At 40.6% G+C, this 19691-nt stretch overlaps 1 protein-coding gene across 15 annotated transcripts in view; it reads left to right on the forward strand.

Annotated features, from left to right (window-relative positions):
• Nucleotides 1-715: 715 nt before the first annotated feature.
• Nucleotides 716-19691, forward strand: part of SYNE1 (spectrin repeat containing nuclear envelope protein 1) — a 465519-nt gene continuing 446543 nt past the window's right edge. For 11 of the 15 annotated variants that reach the window (XM_059176732.1, XM_059176741.1, XM_059176734.1 and 8 more), the window contains exons 1-2: nt 717-925; nt 9929-10211. In XM_059176732.1, the coding sequence (XP_059032715.1) occupies nt 10145-10211 (67 nt within the window). In that variant the 5' untranslated portion in view covers nt 717-925; nt 9929-10144. Of the gene's footprint in view, nt 926-1220; nt 1452-9928; nt 10212-19691 lie in introns of those variants that run through there. The other 4 variants (XM_059176745.1, XM_059176748.1, XM_059176749.1 and 1 more) reach the window with 2 other exon arrangements.

Below are 19691 nucleotides of genomic sequence, written 5' to 3' on the forward strand. Positions count from 1 at the left end.
AGAGCACATCAGATTGGTTTACCGGATTCCTTTCAGAAATTGTTGTTTTGATGAGATCTGGAAGAAAAAGGAGTTTGAAGAAAATGCACAGTTAAATCATGGAGTGTTGACAGCAAGTGAGGGAAAGGCAGGAAGCAAAGACGGCCCCTCCATTTAGCAAATTTAGAGAATGGAAAACTGTTTCGACAGATTAAGAATTTGATTCTTGCAACACAGCTTTCATTATTTTGGTTGCCATAATCCTGTTCGACTTGCGCTGCTTTGTTGGGGAAGGGAGACTGTGTTTGACTTTGCTTGGAGACCATAAAACCACAACAAAATAGATTCCGCTGAACGCTACTAGGCAACACCAGGATCTCCTCTCCACAACGCGAAGGACTTGTGAAAAAGACAAACGGCTCCCAATGTGTTGCATGCGTGCAGGGCGTCTTAAGAAACCGAAGGTGGTTCTGAAGCATCATCTTCATGAATAACCAGGAATAAATAGAACTAAGATGTCAAGAGACTTCTCAGGAAATCTGAGCTTTATAAACAACAACAAAGTCTATAGTCTCACCACTTTCCCCCAAATTGTTTGCAACTGATCTGACAGCCAAAAGGTCAGCTGTTAGGATCTTTTTGGAAGTTGATTTGAAAGGAGTGTGCTCAATGTCCTCGCAGAACTGCATCACTTCCTTCCTGGGACCATCAGGGAACCTCCCCAGCCTTTCAAGATAGGTTCTGCTTAGAAAGGTCAAGCGGGCAGTGGGAACCCCGGGCGAAAGTTGGCGGCTAGTGCAGCGCATCTCTGCCCCGGCGTCCTCGGTCGTTCCTTCTCCTCCTCTCCCCCCGGAGGTGGACCCCGTAGAAAGGTTCCGCCAGAGGGTGGGTCAGGGCTCAGGTCTGCAGCTGTGGAGAAGCGCCGGAGGCCGTGCATCTCCAGGAGGTAGGGAAAGCCTCTGAGAGAGCCTCCAGGCCCCCGCCCCCGGCTCTTCTAGGGACCCGCTCATCCTGGAAACCGGCGCGGGGTTCCCGGCGCGGGGCGCGGGGCCGGGGAGGGGTGTGGCGGCGCAGGGGGTAGGACCCGCAGGCTGCCGGCGGGGTGGTGGCGGGGGGGGGGGGTGTTGAGCCCGCCTGGCCGACCTCCGCAAGGAGCTTCAGTGCAGGGGGCGGGGGAGAGTGGAGGGGGGAGGCCTAAAACCTCAGGGTGCATACGAGGGGAGGACTCGATTGCAGAGGGAGGGCAGAGTCGCCGAGCAGCTGGGTGCAGGAGTGAGCGAGCGCGCGAGCGGCCCGGGGGAGCGCGGCTGCGGCTCTGCCGCGGGCAGGGAGCCGGCCGGCGCGTCGTACTCCGTAACCAGGGCGGCCCGGCTCCCCGCAGCCCTGCAAGCCGAGCCAGAGCTCCCCGAGCCCGCCGCCGGCCGTGCGCTCGCTTCGCTGCCGGGAACCTGGACGAGCCCGGGAGAGTGAAGGTAAAAGGAAAGAAGGAAGAGAGAGAGAGAGAGAGAGAGAGAGAGAGAGAGAGAGAGAGAGAGAGAAAGGAAGGAGGGAGAGAGCGAGCGCGAGAATATGAGTGTGGGTGCAAGCCGAACAAATTGCAAATTGTAAGCAAGTTTGTACTTGCACGTTGGGGTTGTGCGTGCTTAATGGGAGGGAGAGGGCGGTGATGGTGGTGGTGATGGTGTGTGTACGTGTCTGATACTCCGGGATGAGGAGATAAGGAGGTGGAGAGCGTCCTCCCCGCAGCTCGTACGTAGATATCCCTATTAATATCCCCCTCTCGGATTGTGACACTTCTTTTGGGCTCCCGTGATGCAGAAGCAAAAGGCAGCCACCGTCTTGTGATGGTCGGTACTGTTGCTACTATCAGATGGGAGATGCAGGGCGTTGGGCAAATTCTAGGAGCCTCCCTTCCTCCACCCTCGACTATTTTAGGAAGGGCTGGGGGGGAGGGGAAGCGGGTAGCACGGCCCAGGGCTTGACGACGCCGCGGAGGCCGGGGCTTCAGACTGCTGGGGTGTCGCCCTGCAATTGCTTCCAGGAGGAGCCTTCGCTAGAGGGCAAGAGAACTTTGATCTCCTCTCGGGAAAGAAGGTTTCAGACGGAGATGTTGCAGGGCTGCCTAAGGAGTGCTGTGAAATGGTGGTTCACAGGGCGGCAGGTGCATGGCAAAGGGCAGAAAAACAGTGAGGAATAAAGCAGTTCTCAGCCGCTAAGCAAAGAAAGCCCTTCTGGTAACCGGGTTGGGTGTGCTGCCCCGGGGTACCAAGAGCTTGGAGGCTGCAAGTTCAGGCCCAGCCTGCGGAGAAACATCAGCCGTGAAACCAGGATTAGCATCCTGGAATGTTCATCTCTGAGCTTTTCAGTTTGGGGTGGAAAACCTGTATGTATCCGACAGTCTTCCGTGAACGTTCCAAGAAAGTTCTAAGCGAATTATTTTTCTCTTCTTGAGTGTCTATATTTTTTGTCTTCATCTGAGCGCTTTTACTGAAGGAAGCACTTGTTTACCAAAGCCAGACTTGTGCAAGAGACAATGTAGTAATTTTCAGTTAAACAACAATCATTAATATGACCCACATCTGTACAAAAGGCTGATCTAATTCTTAGTCATGAAGATTTTTCTTTCAGACGCTTGATGAAAAAGAAATAGTATGGGTAGAAAGTTCCTAATATTGCCTGAACAAGGTAATAAATACACATAGCTGTTTGTTTCTTGTGTTTTTGAGCCTGTTCCTTACTTTGTGGCAAATTTAGAACAAAATGTACCAGATCAATGCTAACTTAATACGTTTCATGCTGAAGATAAAGGCATGGCTTCAGACTGACTCAGATAGTCATATTGCTAGCTTTTGATAATATTCGCTATTATCATCATAGACTCATTTTTATCTTTCTTAACTAGTGATTTTTTCAGAAACTGGCTTGTTCCTGTTCTCACTGTCCCCATATAAAAATTCTTGTCACTTGATTCCTTCCTCTTGCAGGGGAGCAAGGGGTGGGAAAAAGCAGTTTATGGGTCAGACTCTTTCAAGAATGGCTTGTAGTTCAATGTGCAGGACAGGCTCTCTGAGAAGTCTGCAGCACACACAGCTTCTTGGAAATGAAAGGAGGTGTAACTGAACAGGATGTAGGAAGCCCTCGGCTAGGCAAGGTTGGTAACGTTTTCTCAGTTCTAGATGCTGCAGCCACACCCATGGCCTGTCTGTGACTGTCACGTGGTTCCCAAGGGCTCCTGGGAGGGAATCTGCATTTCTCCTCCTCTTAGATGTGTTGTAGGTGCCCTTCCTTGTGATCTAATCCAGCCAGAGCTAGTGTTTGGCAGGCGGATATATATACTCTAGCGAAGTAGGGGAGAAAGGTAGCTGATACCTTGGGGTCTGATTTATCCTCCAAGCTTACCAAAAAGTGTGGAACCATGACACATCGTATCCATCATGTTGATCAGCTCTGTACTTTGTCTTTTGCTTACTTGTTTACATTTTTGTTCTCCCAGAAAAAGGGCTGATTCTTACTTGTTACCCTGTACAGCTCATAATAATGAATAATTCACAGTACTGTTCACTGATAACCCGTACACATACTTTAGTCGTGTATTTATATAACTCCAGATGTCCATCTCCTTCCCTACTGCTTAGCCATCTTAGTGTTTATTAATTAGTACCATTGCTAAAGGATGAATGCAAGAAAACAATAATTAAATTTAAAATTAGACACTTCATGTGACTCACTCCAGCAAAGAACTTAGATGTAAGGGGGTGGAGGTGTATTTGTTGGCTTTTTAATTTTTGTTTAATAACGATTTTTAATAGGGGTCTTATCCTTATACATATTTACACATCTACCTTAGTAATATTTATATTTTGTTCTGCTCTGATGCGGTGTTTTATGCTCTCAGCCCATTGTTTTCAGGTAGAAATGAAGCACATCATCTCTGGTGGTCACAGGATTTGCAATTTTCTGCTGTAGTTTCCCAATACCTAAAATTGTAGTTGCATTACTTTACCATGTGTTCTTGGGGCCTCACTGTGTTCTTCCCAGTGTTTTCTTCATGCATTTCTTTTTAGGAGCACAAACAGGAAACTCTTCTGGCAGCCTGTTGTCCATTTTGCTTAGAGACTGGAGACTGGAGTTGAGTTTTGATGATTTGCTGATTTGAGGTCAGCAAATTTGATGATTTGAGATTTGATGATTTGCTCCAGAGCTTTCCACAGGTGCTGCTAGAAGAGTGTATGGTTCAGATAAGAGAACCCCCCCCCCCCCCCCCCGCCGCCCAGAGCAGACAGCATCCATTCCTCCTGCTTTCTGCACAATCAGTGCAGCAGCAGTGGTCATCGATTGGGCATTCAATTTGCTCACACAGTTCCATGGACAGAACTCACCCTACTTTGTTGTAGTATTATTGATAACATCTCCCCCTCTAATAGGTAAGCTGGAAGAAGGGTTTATCTGTCTTGTTCATTGCTATTTCCTCAGTACCATTGTCCTTTATGAATAGTTTCTCCATACATTTTTGATGTGTGAAATAAGCACTGGGCTCTTAATTCTCTGCTAGCTGTGGTGGATGTACTTAGCTGCAGTGGGTTTCTAGTTCCTTCTCCTGGAAGGATTTGGAGATCGTGCTGGAGACTGTTCATTGGTCACAATCTATCAATGTCTACCTGATCTTCCCTTTCTGTCCCAGTACAGGAGCCGTCCCCACCGCACCACTGCCCACAATCTCCTGCACCTATGAAACACCTTTTAAATTTCCCTGAAGACGGGGAGCTTGTTGATGGTGCTGGACCTTCCTCTGATGTTCTGGCTCTTAGGTCCTGCCCACAACCAGATCACTGCTAGGTAATCTGTCACTTCCAGGAGTGAATTTCAAGCTCTTATGACCTTGTACGAGTCATTATTTCAGCTGTCACCTATGCTGCCATTGACTTTGCAACTGACAAGCACACTGGAGAGCGTCTCTCCATGTTGGACCCACTTCACATATTGCATATTGGAGAAACTGAGGCCAGGAGAAGGAAAATGGAAACCATATATTTGATGGAATTCTGTTACATGCCAAGTGATCTGCTAAGAATATTACATATTGATCTTTTAAAATCTAACTATACAGGGTGCCTGGGTGGCTCGGTTGGTTAAGCAGCTGCCTTTGGCTCAGGTCACGATCCTAACATCTTGGGATCAAGTCCTATATCAACAAGCTCCCTGCTTAGCAGGGAGTCTGCTTCTCCCTCTGCCCCCCTCCACCCCCCTCAGCCCTCTTGTGCTGGAGTATGTGCACTCTCTCTCTCATTCTTAAAAATAAATAAATAAAATCTTTAAAAAATATATAACTTATGCAGGATAAAATCAAACTGAATTGGCAATAAAATAACTTCACTTTACAGATTAAGAAATAAGTGTTCAGGAAAGTTAACTTTTCTTAAGGTCATATGGACATAATTTAGACTCTGTTCCAGATCTTTCTTAGTCCACAGTATGTGCATGTCCCATAGGTACCACATCCCCTGTGATAGGGGGATTGTTGAGGACCTCCACACAGACAACCAGCTCAAACTCACCCAGCCGATTGGAACAGAGCTAAACCTAGAACTCAAATCTTCTAATCCCCAGTCTCCTTTTATATTTGTTTTATTAATTTGAAATTTTTTATATATGTCCCTTTAAGTGAAAGTATCAGTAAAAAAACAAGATATCATAATTTCACAATGGAGGGAATGTATGTATACATGAATGATGAAAGCAAATATTTTATCTTATGTCTGAAAAAGGAAGGATATTGCATTAACTTCTTTTGCAGTGAAGAGGAAGAAGTTTTCTGGGGGTTCTCTCATCGAGGGAAAGTATTATGAAGTTGACTCTAAGAACGTATAGATCAAGGGCTTAGCATGTTTTTAGGGATGTACTTGGTATCGATGGTGGGGATGTTAAAACAAAGCGAGTTATAGACTCTATGCCTGCAGAATGCTCGCTGTCTACTTAGAGTTGAGGCTAACCACAGTGATGAGTAAAAGACAAATCATATTTATAATCATATAGATTGTTAGTGCTGAGTCTATACTGGAGTGTTTAGGGACAGCTTCAAGCTGAGTGTGGGTCCTGGGTCAGGTGTTTAGGGATCCTTTGGGTCTGCTCAGCTGACAGTGCCCCACACAGGGGTGGGGGAAAGTTGTTTAGCAAGGATAGGAATGTATAAGGTGAAGAGTGTTGGAAGTAAAACCCGCATAGGCCTCCAGGCTGCTAAGCTCAGTTGATGGCGCCATGGCCCACAGACCCTCAAGTCAGAATCCCGAGAGTCTTTTCAGACACTTGGAGAACCCTACCAACTGCTTCCTAGCTCCCCTCCCTGATCAGTCACCAAGTCCTGCACATTTTACCTCCTAACGATTTAAAGATTTTGTCTTCTACTCACTCACTGTCTTGTTTCAGTCTGTCATCATCTCCTATCTTGACTCCTCAGATACTTTCCTAACTGAACTTTCTGAATCTTTCAGTCTTGTCTTCTTCAAACACACCCTTAAAAACTGTATCTAGAATAATCTAAATTATACTTGGGCACTTTCAGCTTAAAATCCCTCAGTGGTTTGCTGTTGCCTTCCAGAGAATCAGGACCAAGTTTCTGAGCATAGCACACAGGGCCCTCAACCATCGGTGCTACCTCCTTCTCCAGCCTCAGCTCCAGAATGTCACCTGGTAGAGTCCTTCATGATCTCCCTATTGGGAATCCCACATAGAATCATGCCGTTTCTTGTGTCCATGACTTGGCTTGAGCTATTCACTCTGACTGGCCTGTGCTTTCATATTTTTCTCCGGACTAGCTCCAACTTGTTTACAAAGACCCTGCCAAGACATTTTTGCGGAACCTTCTTATTGGTTTAAATCCCATCCTTTGCATTTTTCACCTCTACATTGGCACTTGCTCATGACATTGTTCTATTATTTTCTTCTATATTGTATCTTCCACTATGTTCAAAGCTCCTCAAAAAATAGAATCCATGTCATATTCATCTTGGGACCACCAGCTTTGAGCTCTGACATCAGAACACATTTGTTATACTGTAGAAGTAAGACTGGATACGTAACCTGCAGTTGGACATAAGCAAAGAAATTCTGAGTTCAAAAGATAGGTATATATATGATGTATATATATATCAAATATGTTTCAAATACTTGATATATGTATCTCATATATACCGACAAAAGAGGAGGAGAAAGAGTTAAAAATTAATCTATTGTGTAGTATGATTGTGAACTAGAAGAAGGAAGAAACATGGTGATCTGTAATGCAGTGACTTAGAGAAATCTTCTTTAATTCTATAATTCTTGATTGATAGTAGGAGCCACATCTTTCATGAACTCCAGTGCTGGGCAGGGGCTGGCTTGGGATAGCTGAGTTAAGATGAATTTCTTCCTTCATCACTATTTAGTATATATATGTAGTTAGCTAGCTAGCTAGAGTTCAGAAAGTTGTATTCTTGCATTTGGAGAACTTAACTTTCTATTAGTTTAAAGGAGCCATTTGTAAGATTTTAGGCACTTCCCGCTATTTACTAGTCTCCAAATTATGGTGGATTTTGCATGTGGGCAAGTGGAATATTTTCCCCCAGGAGATGAAGGCTGCTAATGGACACATAATTCCAATAGGGCTAAAGGCCTTGATACATGATAGGCTAGCCATAAGTAATTATTTATCCTCTGAGAATCCCTTAGAAAGCTACCCACTGTGAGTCACCTCTCTAGCCCAGAAGCTCACAGGTATTGGGTCCTCCTTCTACCAAATATCTTTTCAAGGAACCTAGAGAAGTTGGTCTGGGTCTTCTCGCCCATTAGGGCTGTTCACTACACCACTTCACCCTAACTTGCTCAGAGACCAGTATATCCTTTCTTGCTCCATATACCTCTCTGATGGTTTTGCACACAAGGAAGCCGCCATATGCAATGTTTTGCATCCTTTTGGATATAGTATTCTAAAACAGGTAGTATCAGCTTTGCCTTCATGCATGCCAACCAGATGCCAATGCATACCAGTTTTAATCATGCCATTTAAAAATCAATTATAGTTTGTAATTATATTTTGTTACGTAACCAATCTCTCATAAATGATATTGCTTGTATGACCATATGGTCAGGTTACAATATCATTTTTGATAACACTCCTAGACTCCTTTTGGTCTCTTTTTTTCCTTCTGGCAGGTGGACCATCCCACGTGTATGTGTTTCCTTGACAGGTTTGCCTTTACCATCTTCCCCTACCCCAGCCCCATCCTTTTTCTTTACCTTCATCCTCCTCAGGCAGAGATGCAGTGTGAGTTGTAATAAAGTGTCATCTCACATGGGCCACCTTAGTGTGGCCCCTTGGTTAAGCTTCTTTCCCTGGTCCCTCTTCACCCTCCTCTCCTTTCTTCATTATTTCTCCTCTCCATAGCAAAGCCTTCTCTTCAACTAACACTAGAGTTAGGAAATCTTTATTAAGAGTAAATGTCTCTCAAACCATAAGAGACTCCCAATCTCACAAAACAAACTGAGGGTTGTGGGGAAAGAGGGTGGGTAGGGAGAGGGTGGTTGAGTTATGGACATTGGGGAGGGTCTGTGCTATGGTGAGTGCTGTGAAGTGTGTAAGCCTGATGATTCACAGACCTGTACCCCTGGAGCAAATAATACATTATATGTTAATTTTTAAAAATTGTAAAAAGAAAAAAAAAGTAAATGTCTCTCAGTATGAAGTTTTCATCAACTACTCTCCTGTCTCTATTTCTCCTTGCTCAATCCAGAATGATGACTTAAACTTGACCAAAATAGAGAATTCAGGAAGACGGTACAAGGGTTATGGCTTCTCTGTGCAGGCCACCCCCACTCCCCAAAACCTTAGCCTTCAACCTACTTTAGAGTCTTTCTGTATAGGAAGAAAAGTAGCTAAATCAAATTCATTTTGACTACTAAAAACAGAATATTTGAAACTGATGTTGTTAGAATGATATACTTTTACATTTTTACTGTTTTTTTTTTTTTAAAGATTTTATTTATTTATTTGACAGAGAGAAATCACAAGTAAGCAGAGAGGCAGGCAGAGGAGGAAGCAGGCTCCCCACGGAGCAGAGAGCCCGATGCGGGGCTCGATCCCAGGACCCTGGGATCACGACCTGAGCCGAAGGCAGAGGCTTTAACCCACTGAGCCACCCAGGCGCCCCACATTTTTACTGTTTTAATTCATCAAATTGTTATTAGAAGTTAAGATTATCTTGTTATTTTTATTTTTATTTTTAAATTTTAATTCTAGGGTAGTTAACATACAGTATTACATTGGTTTCAGGAGTGCAATATAGTGATTCAGCAATTCTGTGCCTTACTCAGTGCTCATCTAGAAGCTAAGATTTAATCTCATTCCTGGAAAGTGTACAAATGAAACAGCAAAATAAATGTACAAAGCAGGCTGAAATAGCATTGATGGGAGAACTTGGGAATATTGAGAAATAGGACTCCCTGTTTTGACTTCATAATACATTCACTTTCATAGATCGATGGAGAAATTATAGTTTAAAAAGAAAACATGGAAGGGGCGTCTGCCTTTGGCTCAGGTCAGGTCAGGTCATGATCTCAGAGTCCTGGGATCCAGCCCAAGGTCATGCTGCCAGCTCAGCAGGGAGTCTGCTTCTCCCTCCTCCTCTGCCCTCCCCCCCCCACTCCTGCCCTCTGTCTCTCCTCAAATAAATAAATAAATAAAATCTTAAAAAAAAAAAAAAAAGAAAACATGTAATAAGGAAACCTATCTTTTTATATATGTCTCCTGTACTTTGTCAGATCTAAAGACTCCTAGCATTTGCCAAGTACTTTCTACATGTTTCACTTGGTAATGAGTCATCTATTAAAACTGAAGAGCAATAGTTTTCTTTTTAACATTAGGGGGATCTATGTAGATTTTTAAAAAAATATCGTACCTTTTATGTTTGTTTTCCAGGTACCTGAGTTCACTTAACAGAACAGTCTTAAAATAAAAGAAGGAAAAGAAAAAGGGGTCCGGTCTTTGGAAGCGCTGCCCCCTCGCTCGCTGCAGTGGGATTCACGTGCGACCCTATAGACCCAGGGAGCCCGGGCATGTTTCCCTGAGTGGTGTGCTGCGCCTGCGCCCTGGGGCAAGAGACCCTGGTCAGAGTGTCCTGCTGCAGGAAGCACCATGGCGGCTTCTAGGACGGCCTCACGGTCTCCTCGGGACATTGCCAACGTGATGCAAAGACTGCAAGGTAAGGGGCAGAGCGGTCGAGACCGGTTTTGTATTTTTAAGTACACGTTAAAGTTCAAATACCAGCTTCACTCAGGGTCTTTTCAATGTGCTTGCACTTTATTTCCATTTTAGGAGACTACAAGGAATCAAAAGGTGATGTCTCTTTTCCTAGCCTTTTCAGACTAGTCCCTGCTCTTTCCAGGTGCTGTCTTTTTCATGTTGCAAAAAGACAAAGATCGAGCTCTCTGTTTAGCTTGGTGTCTGCATTAGTGTGACCTTGACGGTTAGTCAGTGGCCTGTTGGGAATCCAGTGATGGTCAAACTGCCCTTCAGTCACCAAGGACGATTCCCCACTGTGACCGTGCACAAGGTTACGATGATGGTGACAGAGATTATACACGCTGGCCAAATAAGTCAACAGTAGTTTACTTATCCCAACTAGAAAGCTCTACGAGATCTAGAAAGTCTTTAAGGAAAATGAGGCAGTGAGGCCCAGAGGGTCTGTGACATGACAAGACTAACAGTGAGGGGCAGCGTGGCGACGGGAACCACATTCCCCACCGCTGTTTTTTCTCTAACAGCACATGATGTTCTAGAAGAGAATTAGCCCTGAAATGTCCTGGCAGCTTATGGATTAATTCTGTAATGAATAAATTATGCAATTAATAAAGTCATTGTGAATCAGACATGCATTTAAACATGTATATTCCTTAAACCATGGAAATAATCATCTGTCAGCGTATGAAAATATCCCTTCCTTGTCACCATCCTAATGCTGCCTCTCCCCAGCTTCAGAAGTATATTTTTAGAGGCAAAAATAGCCAGATTTAACACGGTTCTCTTCTAGTCTTTGTCAAGAGAGCTTAAAGGTAATGCTACACTTGGCTTGTTGTTTTTCGAGTCTTTCCAGCAAGTGATCACTGTGATTTCGCACCACAGCCATCATAAAAATCTCTAATAGTCCCACTTTCTCAGTTTTACAAGGTATTTGATGTGCATAGCGGTCATTTCCAGTGAAGGACTCTTGACTTTCAAATACAGATGAAGACTGTGGATATTCACAGCCCAGGGCATGCTCTCAGCTAGAGAAAGCCAGGGAGTTTCTTCATGTCTGACCAGGGACCACGAATTTCACTGAAACTTCTGTAATCACAAGGATCCTGCTCATTTTGGGTTGATTGTCTTGGGCTGATTTTTGATGCTTTAGTTCCAGTGATGCTTGTTTCACATTTATTGCTGGAAGACCTCATTGTCATGCCAGAAAGAGCCTGGTGGGATGAAAGATCAGATCCTTGCTGAATATGTGGGCACAGACCTCCTCAGTAGGCTAAAAAACAAAACAAAACAAAGCAAAAAAAAACCCCAAAGCCCTCTGATTGGGTCTACACAATGCCAAGGGTCTCCAACTGAAGTTGTACATCTTTATTTGGGGAGATTGAATTCAGAACGTAGAGTTCCATTTTTCTGTCTGTGTCTTTGCTGCTTCCTGGGCACAAATTCCTGAACCATTTTGTGCCTCAGTGACCTCATTTATGAAATGATAGGAAGGAGCCTAGCAAGTCCCTTATAAAACTGTGGGGGAGATAATTAGGTAATAAAGCAGATTTTCCTTTGAGTCTATTTAATGTGAAAATTCTCTGGATGACATATATGTATACACACACATACACACACAATAAAACAAAATTGTAGAGACTAAATTTGAAAAAAATTCAGAATCAGATTATAATTTTATGAATAGCTTACTCTTTATTTATTTATTTTTTAAGATTTTATTTATTTATTTGACAGACGGAGATCACAAGTAGGCAGAGAGGCAGGCAGAAAGAGAGGAGGAAGCAAGCGCCCTGTTGAGCAGAGAGCCCGACGCGGGGCTCGATCCCAGGACCCTGGGATCATGACCTGAGCCGAAGGCAGAGGCTTAACCCACTGAGCCACCCAGGCGCCCCTTACTCTTTATTCTTATTTTGATTCAAATGAAATTCTTTTTACTAAGGTAGTGGTTGGCATAAGAGGACTGATGCCTTAGTGTTTTATTATTTTCTGTAATATATAGATAAGTGGTTTTTCTTGAAAGGTATGTGGAGTGGGGGAAAACACTGGAGCCCCACTCCCCTCCCAAATCTGGACTGTGACAGTGAATGTCCTATGTAACATCTGGGCATTTGGGGACCCTATTTTTAAAATGTGCTCTGTTCTCACTCTGGATTGTTTCAAGATCAGTGAGATGATGATAAAAGTTCCTTTAAAAATCATAAATAGTGTCATCTGGTGAGGTGTTCAAATGGTCATGGAAGAAAAGTGGATTAGGAGGCATAAGCTTGATAATTTGTTGCAATTTTTTCTAGCCATGCAGACTTGAGAACAAATGTTAATGGTTTTATATATTACATGCCAACTAAAACTAGTAATTTTATTATATAATAAAGTGACTATACTCACTGTATTACTTTCCCCTTTCTAGTAAAAGAATGAATTATAACATGTCAAAGACTATCTAACTAGAACAATAAACTTTAATCATTCAATAGAAGACACAATTAATGAGCACTAGATATTTATCATTAGTTTTTAGCATCAGTTATTTTGTATGTATATATATATATATATATATATAAAACATATATATATATATGTTATCAATGACAACAGAGTATAAGGTCTGCACTGCCCTAAGATGCAACGGGTCTAGCCTACAGAGGTGGAAACACATTGTAGAAGTGAAAGAGATCTGGTGGCTCTATCTGTCAGCATATCGATCTGCTGGGTTACTTGTGCTGATTCAGCTGGCTAGGTCTGTGTCTCCCGTGCATCTCACTCCTCATTGTGTATCCTACTGATGCTTGGAGTCCAAACAAGAAACAACCTGCCTGGACAGAAGAGACCTGTTTTCTGTCAAAAGTATTTAGTGATTCTTCTTGCCTGCTAGAACCTCCAACCCAGTGACTGTGGTGCTAATAAACGGAGGACTGGCATTATTGCCCAGATAATTGTGACAAATGAGGAAATGTGTTTGAGGAAAAATCTGTTACCTTAAATAGAATCAGAGTTGCTGTTTGCAAAGTTCAAATCCATAAGAACATTCTTCTAGAATCCCCTTTTCTTTGCTTAGAGTGATAATCCAAGCAACTAATGCCCCCCCCCCCCGTTGTCTTGTCATGTCAGATCTGTGTATAACTAATAAAAATCATGTAGCTTTGAATAGCGGCAACTTGGCTTTGCTCTCTTGCTTATTTGGTTTGCAACCATAATTGTTGACTGTTTTTCTGCTTTTAATTTTTATTTCTACTGCTAGGGAATTGAAGCACACACAGATTGCTTCGTGATTTAGCTGCTACTGTAGCAGTTCAATATTTCACCTTTGCCAATATTTGTGCTTGTTTGAGCATAATGTTTTAGGCTGGGATTCTGAATTATGGATGAGCAGGCCGACTGCAATGCAGAGTTTCGTTTGCTCTTAAGAATAATGAACGTTTCTGTAACTTTCATCAATTTAAATATAACCTTAAAAGCAAATACAAGGCAATAGAATAATACAGGAGTATTAAAATTTTAAGTGCTCTTTGAAGGCTAAGGGGACCCATTTCATGGTGGCTTATGGAGTGCCTTTAGTTTTTAATCATATCAGGAAAAAAATGAATGTCTGAACTCCTAAGATTATAAATTTCTTTAGGATACTGACAATAACTTTGTAAATTTCATCATGTTGCTGCATAACAGCTGCTTATAAAAGATTTTTTGAGTAGCTTTGGTCAAATAAATACGTTTTCTTCATTTTTTTATTTGAAAATAAACTGTCAAAGTTTAAGGATTTTTAAATTAACATATCTAAATGTTTGTAAGATAGGGCAGTATCCATGCAATCTTACAGAGTGAAAAGATTCAAAATGGGCATACTACTGTGTCATATAGAGATTACTTGAATAAAAAAGGAGGATTATTGGCTATAAGTAGAGTTTTTATTTTTAAATCTGTGAATCAATTCAAAGAAAAAGAAATGATAAAAGGGATGAATATGTCCTGTTGCAGATATAGCCAAGAAGTTTGCTCCCTGCTCAGTAAAAGATAATCATGACCTCCCTCTAAAATTGCTTTTGTGACAAACTTTAAATTCTTTTGGTTAAATATAGTATTTCCTATAAATCCATTATACTGTAAAAGAAAACCTCAGACTAACAGAAAGGTTAACTGAAAAGTAGAATCAGTAATAATAAATAGTGAGATAATTTTTGGTATTTTAAATTTTTTAAATTTTAATTCAGTTTAGTTAACATATAGTGTAGTATTGGTTTTAGGAGTAGAATTTAATGACTCATCACTTACATACAACACCCAGTGCTCATCCCAACAAGTGCCCTCCTTAAAGCCCATCACCCATTTAGTGCATCCCCCTACCTGCCTCCCCTCTAGCAATCTTCAGTTTGTTCTTAATAGTTAGGATCTTTTAGGGTTTGCCTCCTCCTCTGTTTTTATCTAATTTTAATATTTTTCCTTCCCTCCCACTATGTTCCTCTTGTTTTGTTTCTTAAATTCCACTTATGAGTGAAATCATATGGTATTTGTCTTTCTCTGGCTGACTTAATTCACTTAGCATAGTATTCTCTGTTCCATCCAAATTGTCACAAATGAAAAGATCTCATTCTTTTCTGATGGCTGAGTAATATTCCACTATATCTGTCTGTCTGTCTGTCTGTCTATCTATACTACATCTTCTCTATACATTCATCAGTCAATGGACATTTGATCTCTTTCCATAATTTGGCTGTGTTTGATAGTGCTGCTGTAAACACTGGGATGCATGTGTCCCTTTGAATCAGCATTTTTGTATGCTTTGGGTAATTATCTAGTAATGCATTTGCTGGGTCATAGGGTAGTTGAATTTTTAACTTTTTGAGGAAACTCTATACTGTTTTCCAGAGTGGAAAACAAAAGAGTGTGATGGTTTACGTTCCCAACAAAAGAGTGTGATGGTTTCCTTATCCCTGCATCGTTTACGTTTACGTTCCCAACAAAAGAGTGTGATGGTTTCCTTATCCCTGCATCCTTGCCAACATCTGTTGTTTCCTGAGTTGTTAATTTTTGCCATTTTGATAGATGTGAGGTGGTATCTCCTTGTGGTTTTGATTTGTATTTCCCGAATGCTGAGCGATGCTGAGCATATTTTCACATGTCTGTTGGCCATTTTTATGTCTTCTTTGGAGAAATACCTGTTCACGTCTTCTGCCCCTTTCTTAATTGGATTGTTTATTTTCAGGGTGTTGATTTTGACTAGTTCCTTATAGATTCTGGATATTAGCCCTTATTCAATATGTCATTTGCAAATATCTTCTTCCATTCCATAGGTTCCCTTTTAGTTCTGTTGATTGTTTCCTTCACTGTGCAGAAGCTTTTTATCTTGATGAAGTCCCAATAGTTCATTTTGCTTTTGTTTCCCTTGCCTCTAGAGACATGTCTGGTAATCAGTCCCTGCAGCCGAGGTCAAAGAGGTTGCTCCCTGTGTTCTGCTCTAGTATTTTAATGGTTTCCTGTCTTACATTTAGGTCTTTCATCCATTTTGAATTTATTTTTGTGTATGATGTAATACAGTGAGCCAGTTTTATTCTTCTGCATGTCACTGTCCAGTTTTTCCAACACCATTTGTTAGAGAAACTGTCTTTTTTCCACTGGATGTTCTTTCCTGCTTTGTTGCAAATTAGTTGGTAATACAGTTAAGAGTCCATTTCTGAGTTCTCTGTTCTGTTCCATTGACTAATGTGTTTGTTTTTGTGCCAGTACCATACTATCTTGATGATTACAGCTTTGTAATACGGCTTGATGCCTCCCAGTTTGATTTTCTTTTTCAACATTACCTTGGCTATTCAGGGTCTTTTCTGGCTTCATACAAATTTTATGATTGTTCCAGTTCTGTGAAAAATGCTGGTGTTATTTTGATCAAGATTGCATCGAATGTGCAGATTGCTTTGTCCAGTTAGACATTTTAATAGTATTTGTTCTTCAAATCTATGAGCATGGAATATTTTTCCATTTCTTTGTGTCTTCTTCAATTTCTTTCATAAGTGTTCTATTGTTTTCAGCATACATAACTTTTACCTCTTTGTTAGGTTTATTCCTAGGTATCTTATGGTTTTTGGTGCAATTATAAATGAGATTGATTCCTTGATATCTCTTTCTGCTGCTTCGTGATTAATGTATAGAAATGCAAATTTCTTTATATTTATTTTGTATCTTGCAACTTTGTTGAATTCATGTATGAGTTCTAGCAATTTTCTGGTGGAGTCTTTGGGTTTTTTACATAGAGTGTCATTAATCTTCAAATAATGAAAGTTTGATTTCTTCCTTGCTGATTTGGATGCCTTTATTTCTTTTCATTGTCTGATTTCTGAGGCTAGGACTTCCAGTACTATATTGAACAACAGTGGTAAGAGTGGACATCCCTGATATGTTCCTGACCTTAGGGGAAAACAAAGTTTTTGTTTGCTCTAAGTTGTTTTTCCCCTGTTGAGAATGATATTTACTATGGGCTTTTCATATATAGCTTTTATGATATTGAAATATGTTTCCTTTATCCCTAATTTCTTTAGGGTGTGTACCAAGAGCAGATGCTGTATTTTGTCAAATGCTTTTTCTGCACCTACTGAGAGGATCATGTTGTTCTTTTTCTTTCTTCTATTAATGTGTTGCATCATGTTGATTTTCAGATAGTGAAACACCCCCTGCAGCCCAGAAATGAATCCCACTTGATTGTGGTGAATAATCCTTTTAATGCACTGTTGGATTTGATTAACTAGTTAGTATCTTATTGGGAATTTTTGCCTCCATGTTCATCGGGGATTTTAGCCCATAATTCTCCTTTTTAGTGGGGTCTTTGTCTGGTTTTGTAATCAAGATAATGATGGGCACATAGAATAAGTTGAGAAGTTTTCTTTCCACTTCCATTTTTTTTTTTGGAAGAGCTTCAGAAGAATACGTATTAATTCTTCTTTATATGTTTGGTAGAATTCCTTTGGGAAGCCATCCAGTGCTGGACTCTTGTTTGTTGGGAGACCTTCATTACTGATTCAGTTTCTTTACTGGTTATGGGTCTGCTCAAATCTTCTATTTCTTTGTGTTTCAGTTTTCATGATTTATATGCTCCTATATATGCATGTCTTCCAGATTACCCAATTTGTTGGCATGTAATTACTCATAAAATTCTAATTATTTGTATTTCTGCTGTGTTGATTACAGTCTCTCCTCTTTCATTTGTGATTTTATCTACTTGGGTCCTTTCTTTTTTCTTTTTGATAAGTCTGGCTAGGATTATATCAGTTTTTTTAATTCTTTCAAAAAACCAACTTTTAGTCTTGTTGATTTGTTCTACTGGGTTTTTAAAATCTCTGTCATTTATTTCTGCTCTAATCTTAATTATTTCTCTTCTTCTGATAGGTTTAGGCTTATTTGCTGTTCTTTTTCTAGTTTCTTTAGGTGTAACGTTAAGTTGTGTATTTGAGACTTCTTGTTGAGGAAGGCCTATATTGTTATATACTTCCCTTAGGACCACCTTTACTGTGTCCCAAAGGTTTTGGACTATGGTGTGTTCATTTTCATTTGCTTTCTTGTATTTTTTAAAATTTTATCTTTAATTTTCTGGTTAACCCATTTATTTTTTAGTAGAATGTTCCTTTTTTTAAAAAAGATTTTATGTATTTATTTTACAGAGAGAGAGTGAGAGAGCATAAGCAAGGGGAGCATTGGAGGAAGAAGGAGAAGCAGAGTCCCCACTGAGTAGGGACCCCAATGTGGGGATCCATCCCAGAACTCTGGGATCATGACCTGAGCTGAAGGCAGATACATAACTGGCTGAGCCACCCGGGTGCCCCTTTAGTAGAATATTCTTAAATCTCCATGTCTTTATGGTCTTTCCAAATTTTTTCTTGTGATTGACTTCACATTTCATAGTGCTGTGGTCTGAAAATATGCATGATATAGACTCAGTCTTTTTATATTGGTTGTCCTGATTTGTGACCCAGTATGTGATGTATTCTGGACAGTGTTCCATATGCACTTAAAAAGAATGTATACTCTGCTGCTTTAGGATGTCCATCTGGTCCAGTGTGTCATTCAAAGCCATTATTTCTTTGTCAATCTTCTGCTTAGATGATCTGTACATTGCTGTGAGTGGGGCTGTTAAAGTCCCCCGCCATTATCATAATATTATCAATGAGTTTCTTTTTGTTTGTTTTAATTGATTTATATATTTGGCTGCTCCAAGTTGGGAGATGTAAAAATGTACAGTTGTTAAGATCTATTGGATAGACTCCTTTATTATCATATAGTGCTTATCTTCATCTCTTATTACAGTCTTTGGTTTAAAATCTAGTTTGTCTGATATAAGTATTGCTGCTCCAGCTTTCTTTTGATGTCCATTAGCATGATTGATAGTTCTCCACTCACTGAATTTCAATATGGAGTTGTCTTTAGGTCTAAAATGAGCCTCTTATAAGCAACATATTGATGGGTCTTTTTTTTTTTTTTTTAACCCATTCTCATAAAACTATGTCTTTTGATTAGAGTATTTAGTCCATTTACATTCAGAGTAATAATTGACAGTTAGGAATTTAGTGCCATTATATTACCTGTAAAGTTCCTGTTCCTATAGGTTGTCTCTGTTCCCTTCTAGTCTTTGTTGCTTTTGGTCTCTCCTACTCAAAGGGTATCTTTTAATAAATCTTGCAGATCTTGTTTAGTGTTCACGAACTCCTTCAGTTTTTGCTTGTCTTGGAAACTCTTTATCTCTCCTTCTATTCTGAATGACATCCTTGTTGAATATAGTATTTTTGGCTGCATATTTTTCCAATTCAACAAGTTGAATATATCATGCCACTCTCTTCCGGCCTGCCAAGTTTCTGTGGACAGGTCTTCTGTCAACCTGTGTCTAGCCTTGTAGATTAAGGGCTTTGTGTCCCTAGGTGTTTTGAGAATTTTCTCTTTATCTTTGTATTTTGTGAATTTTACTATGCTGTGTCTTGATTTTGTTGATTTTGATAGGGGAATTCTCTGTCTTTTGGACTTGAATGACTGTTTCTTTCCCCATATGAGGGAAGTTTTCAGCTGTAATTTGTCCAAATAAACTTTCTGACTTTTTTTCCTGCTCTTCTTCTTCTGGGACTCCTACGATATGATACAGATATTATTGTGTTTTGTGGAATCACTGAGTCCCCTCAGTCTATATTTGTGATCTGATAGTTTTCTTTCCCTCTTCTTTTCAGCTTTATTATTTTCCATAATTACATCTTCTATTTCACCTATTTGTTCCTCTGCTTCTTCCATCCTTGTTGTGATTACATCCAGTCAGTTCAGCATCTCAGTCATAGCATTTTTTAAAATTTTGGCCTGACTAGTTTTTATGTCTTTTATCTCTGTAGCTAGGGTTTCTCTGGTGTCTTATATTCTTCTTTCAAGTCTAGCTAGTATTCTTATGAATGTTGTTCTAAATTCCTGTTCATATATATTGCTTATA

Source organism: Mustela lutreola, chromosome 6 (genome assembly GCF_030435805.1).
Source record: "Mustela lutreola isolate mMusLut2 chromosome 6, mMusLut2.pri, whole genome shotgun sequence".
NCBI classification, from domain to species: Eukaryota; Metazoa; Chordata; class Mammalia; order Carnivora; family Mustelidae; genus Mustela; species Mustela lutreola.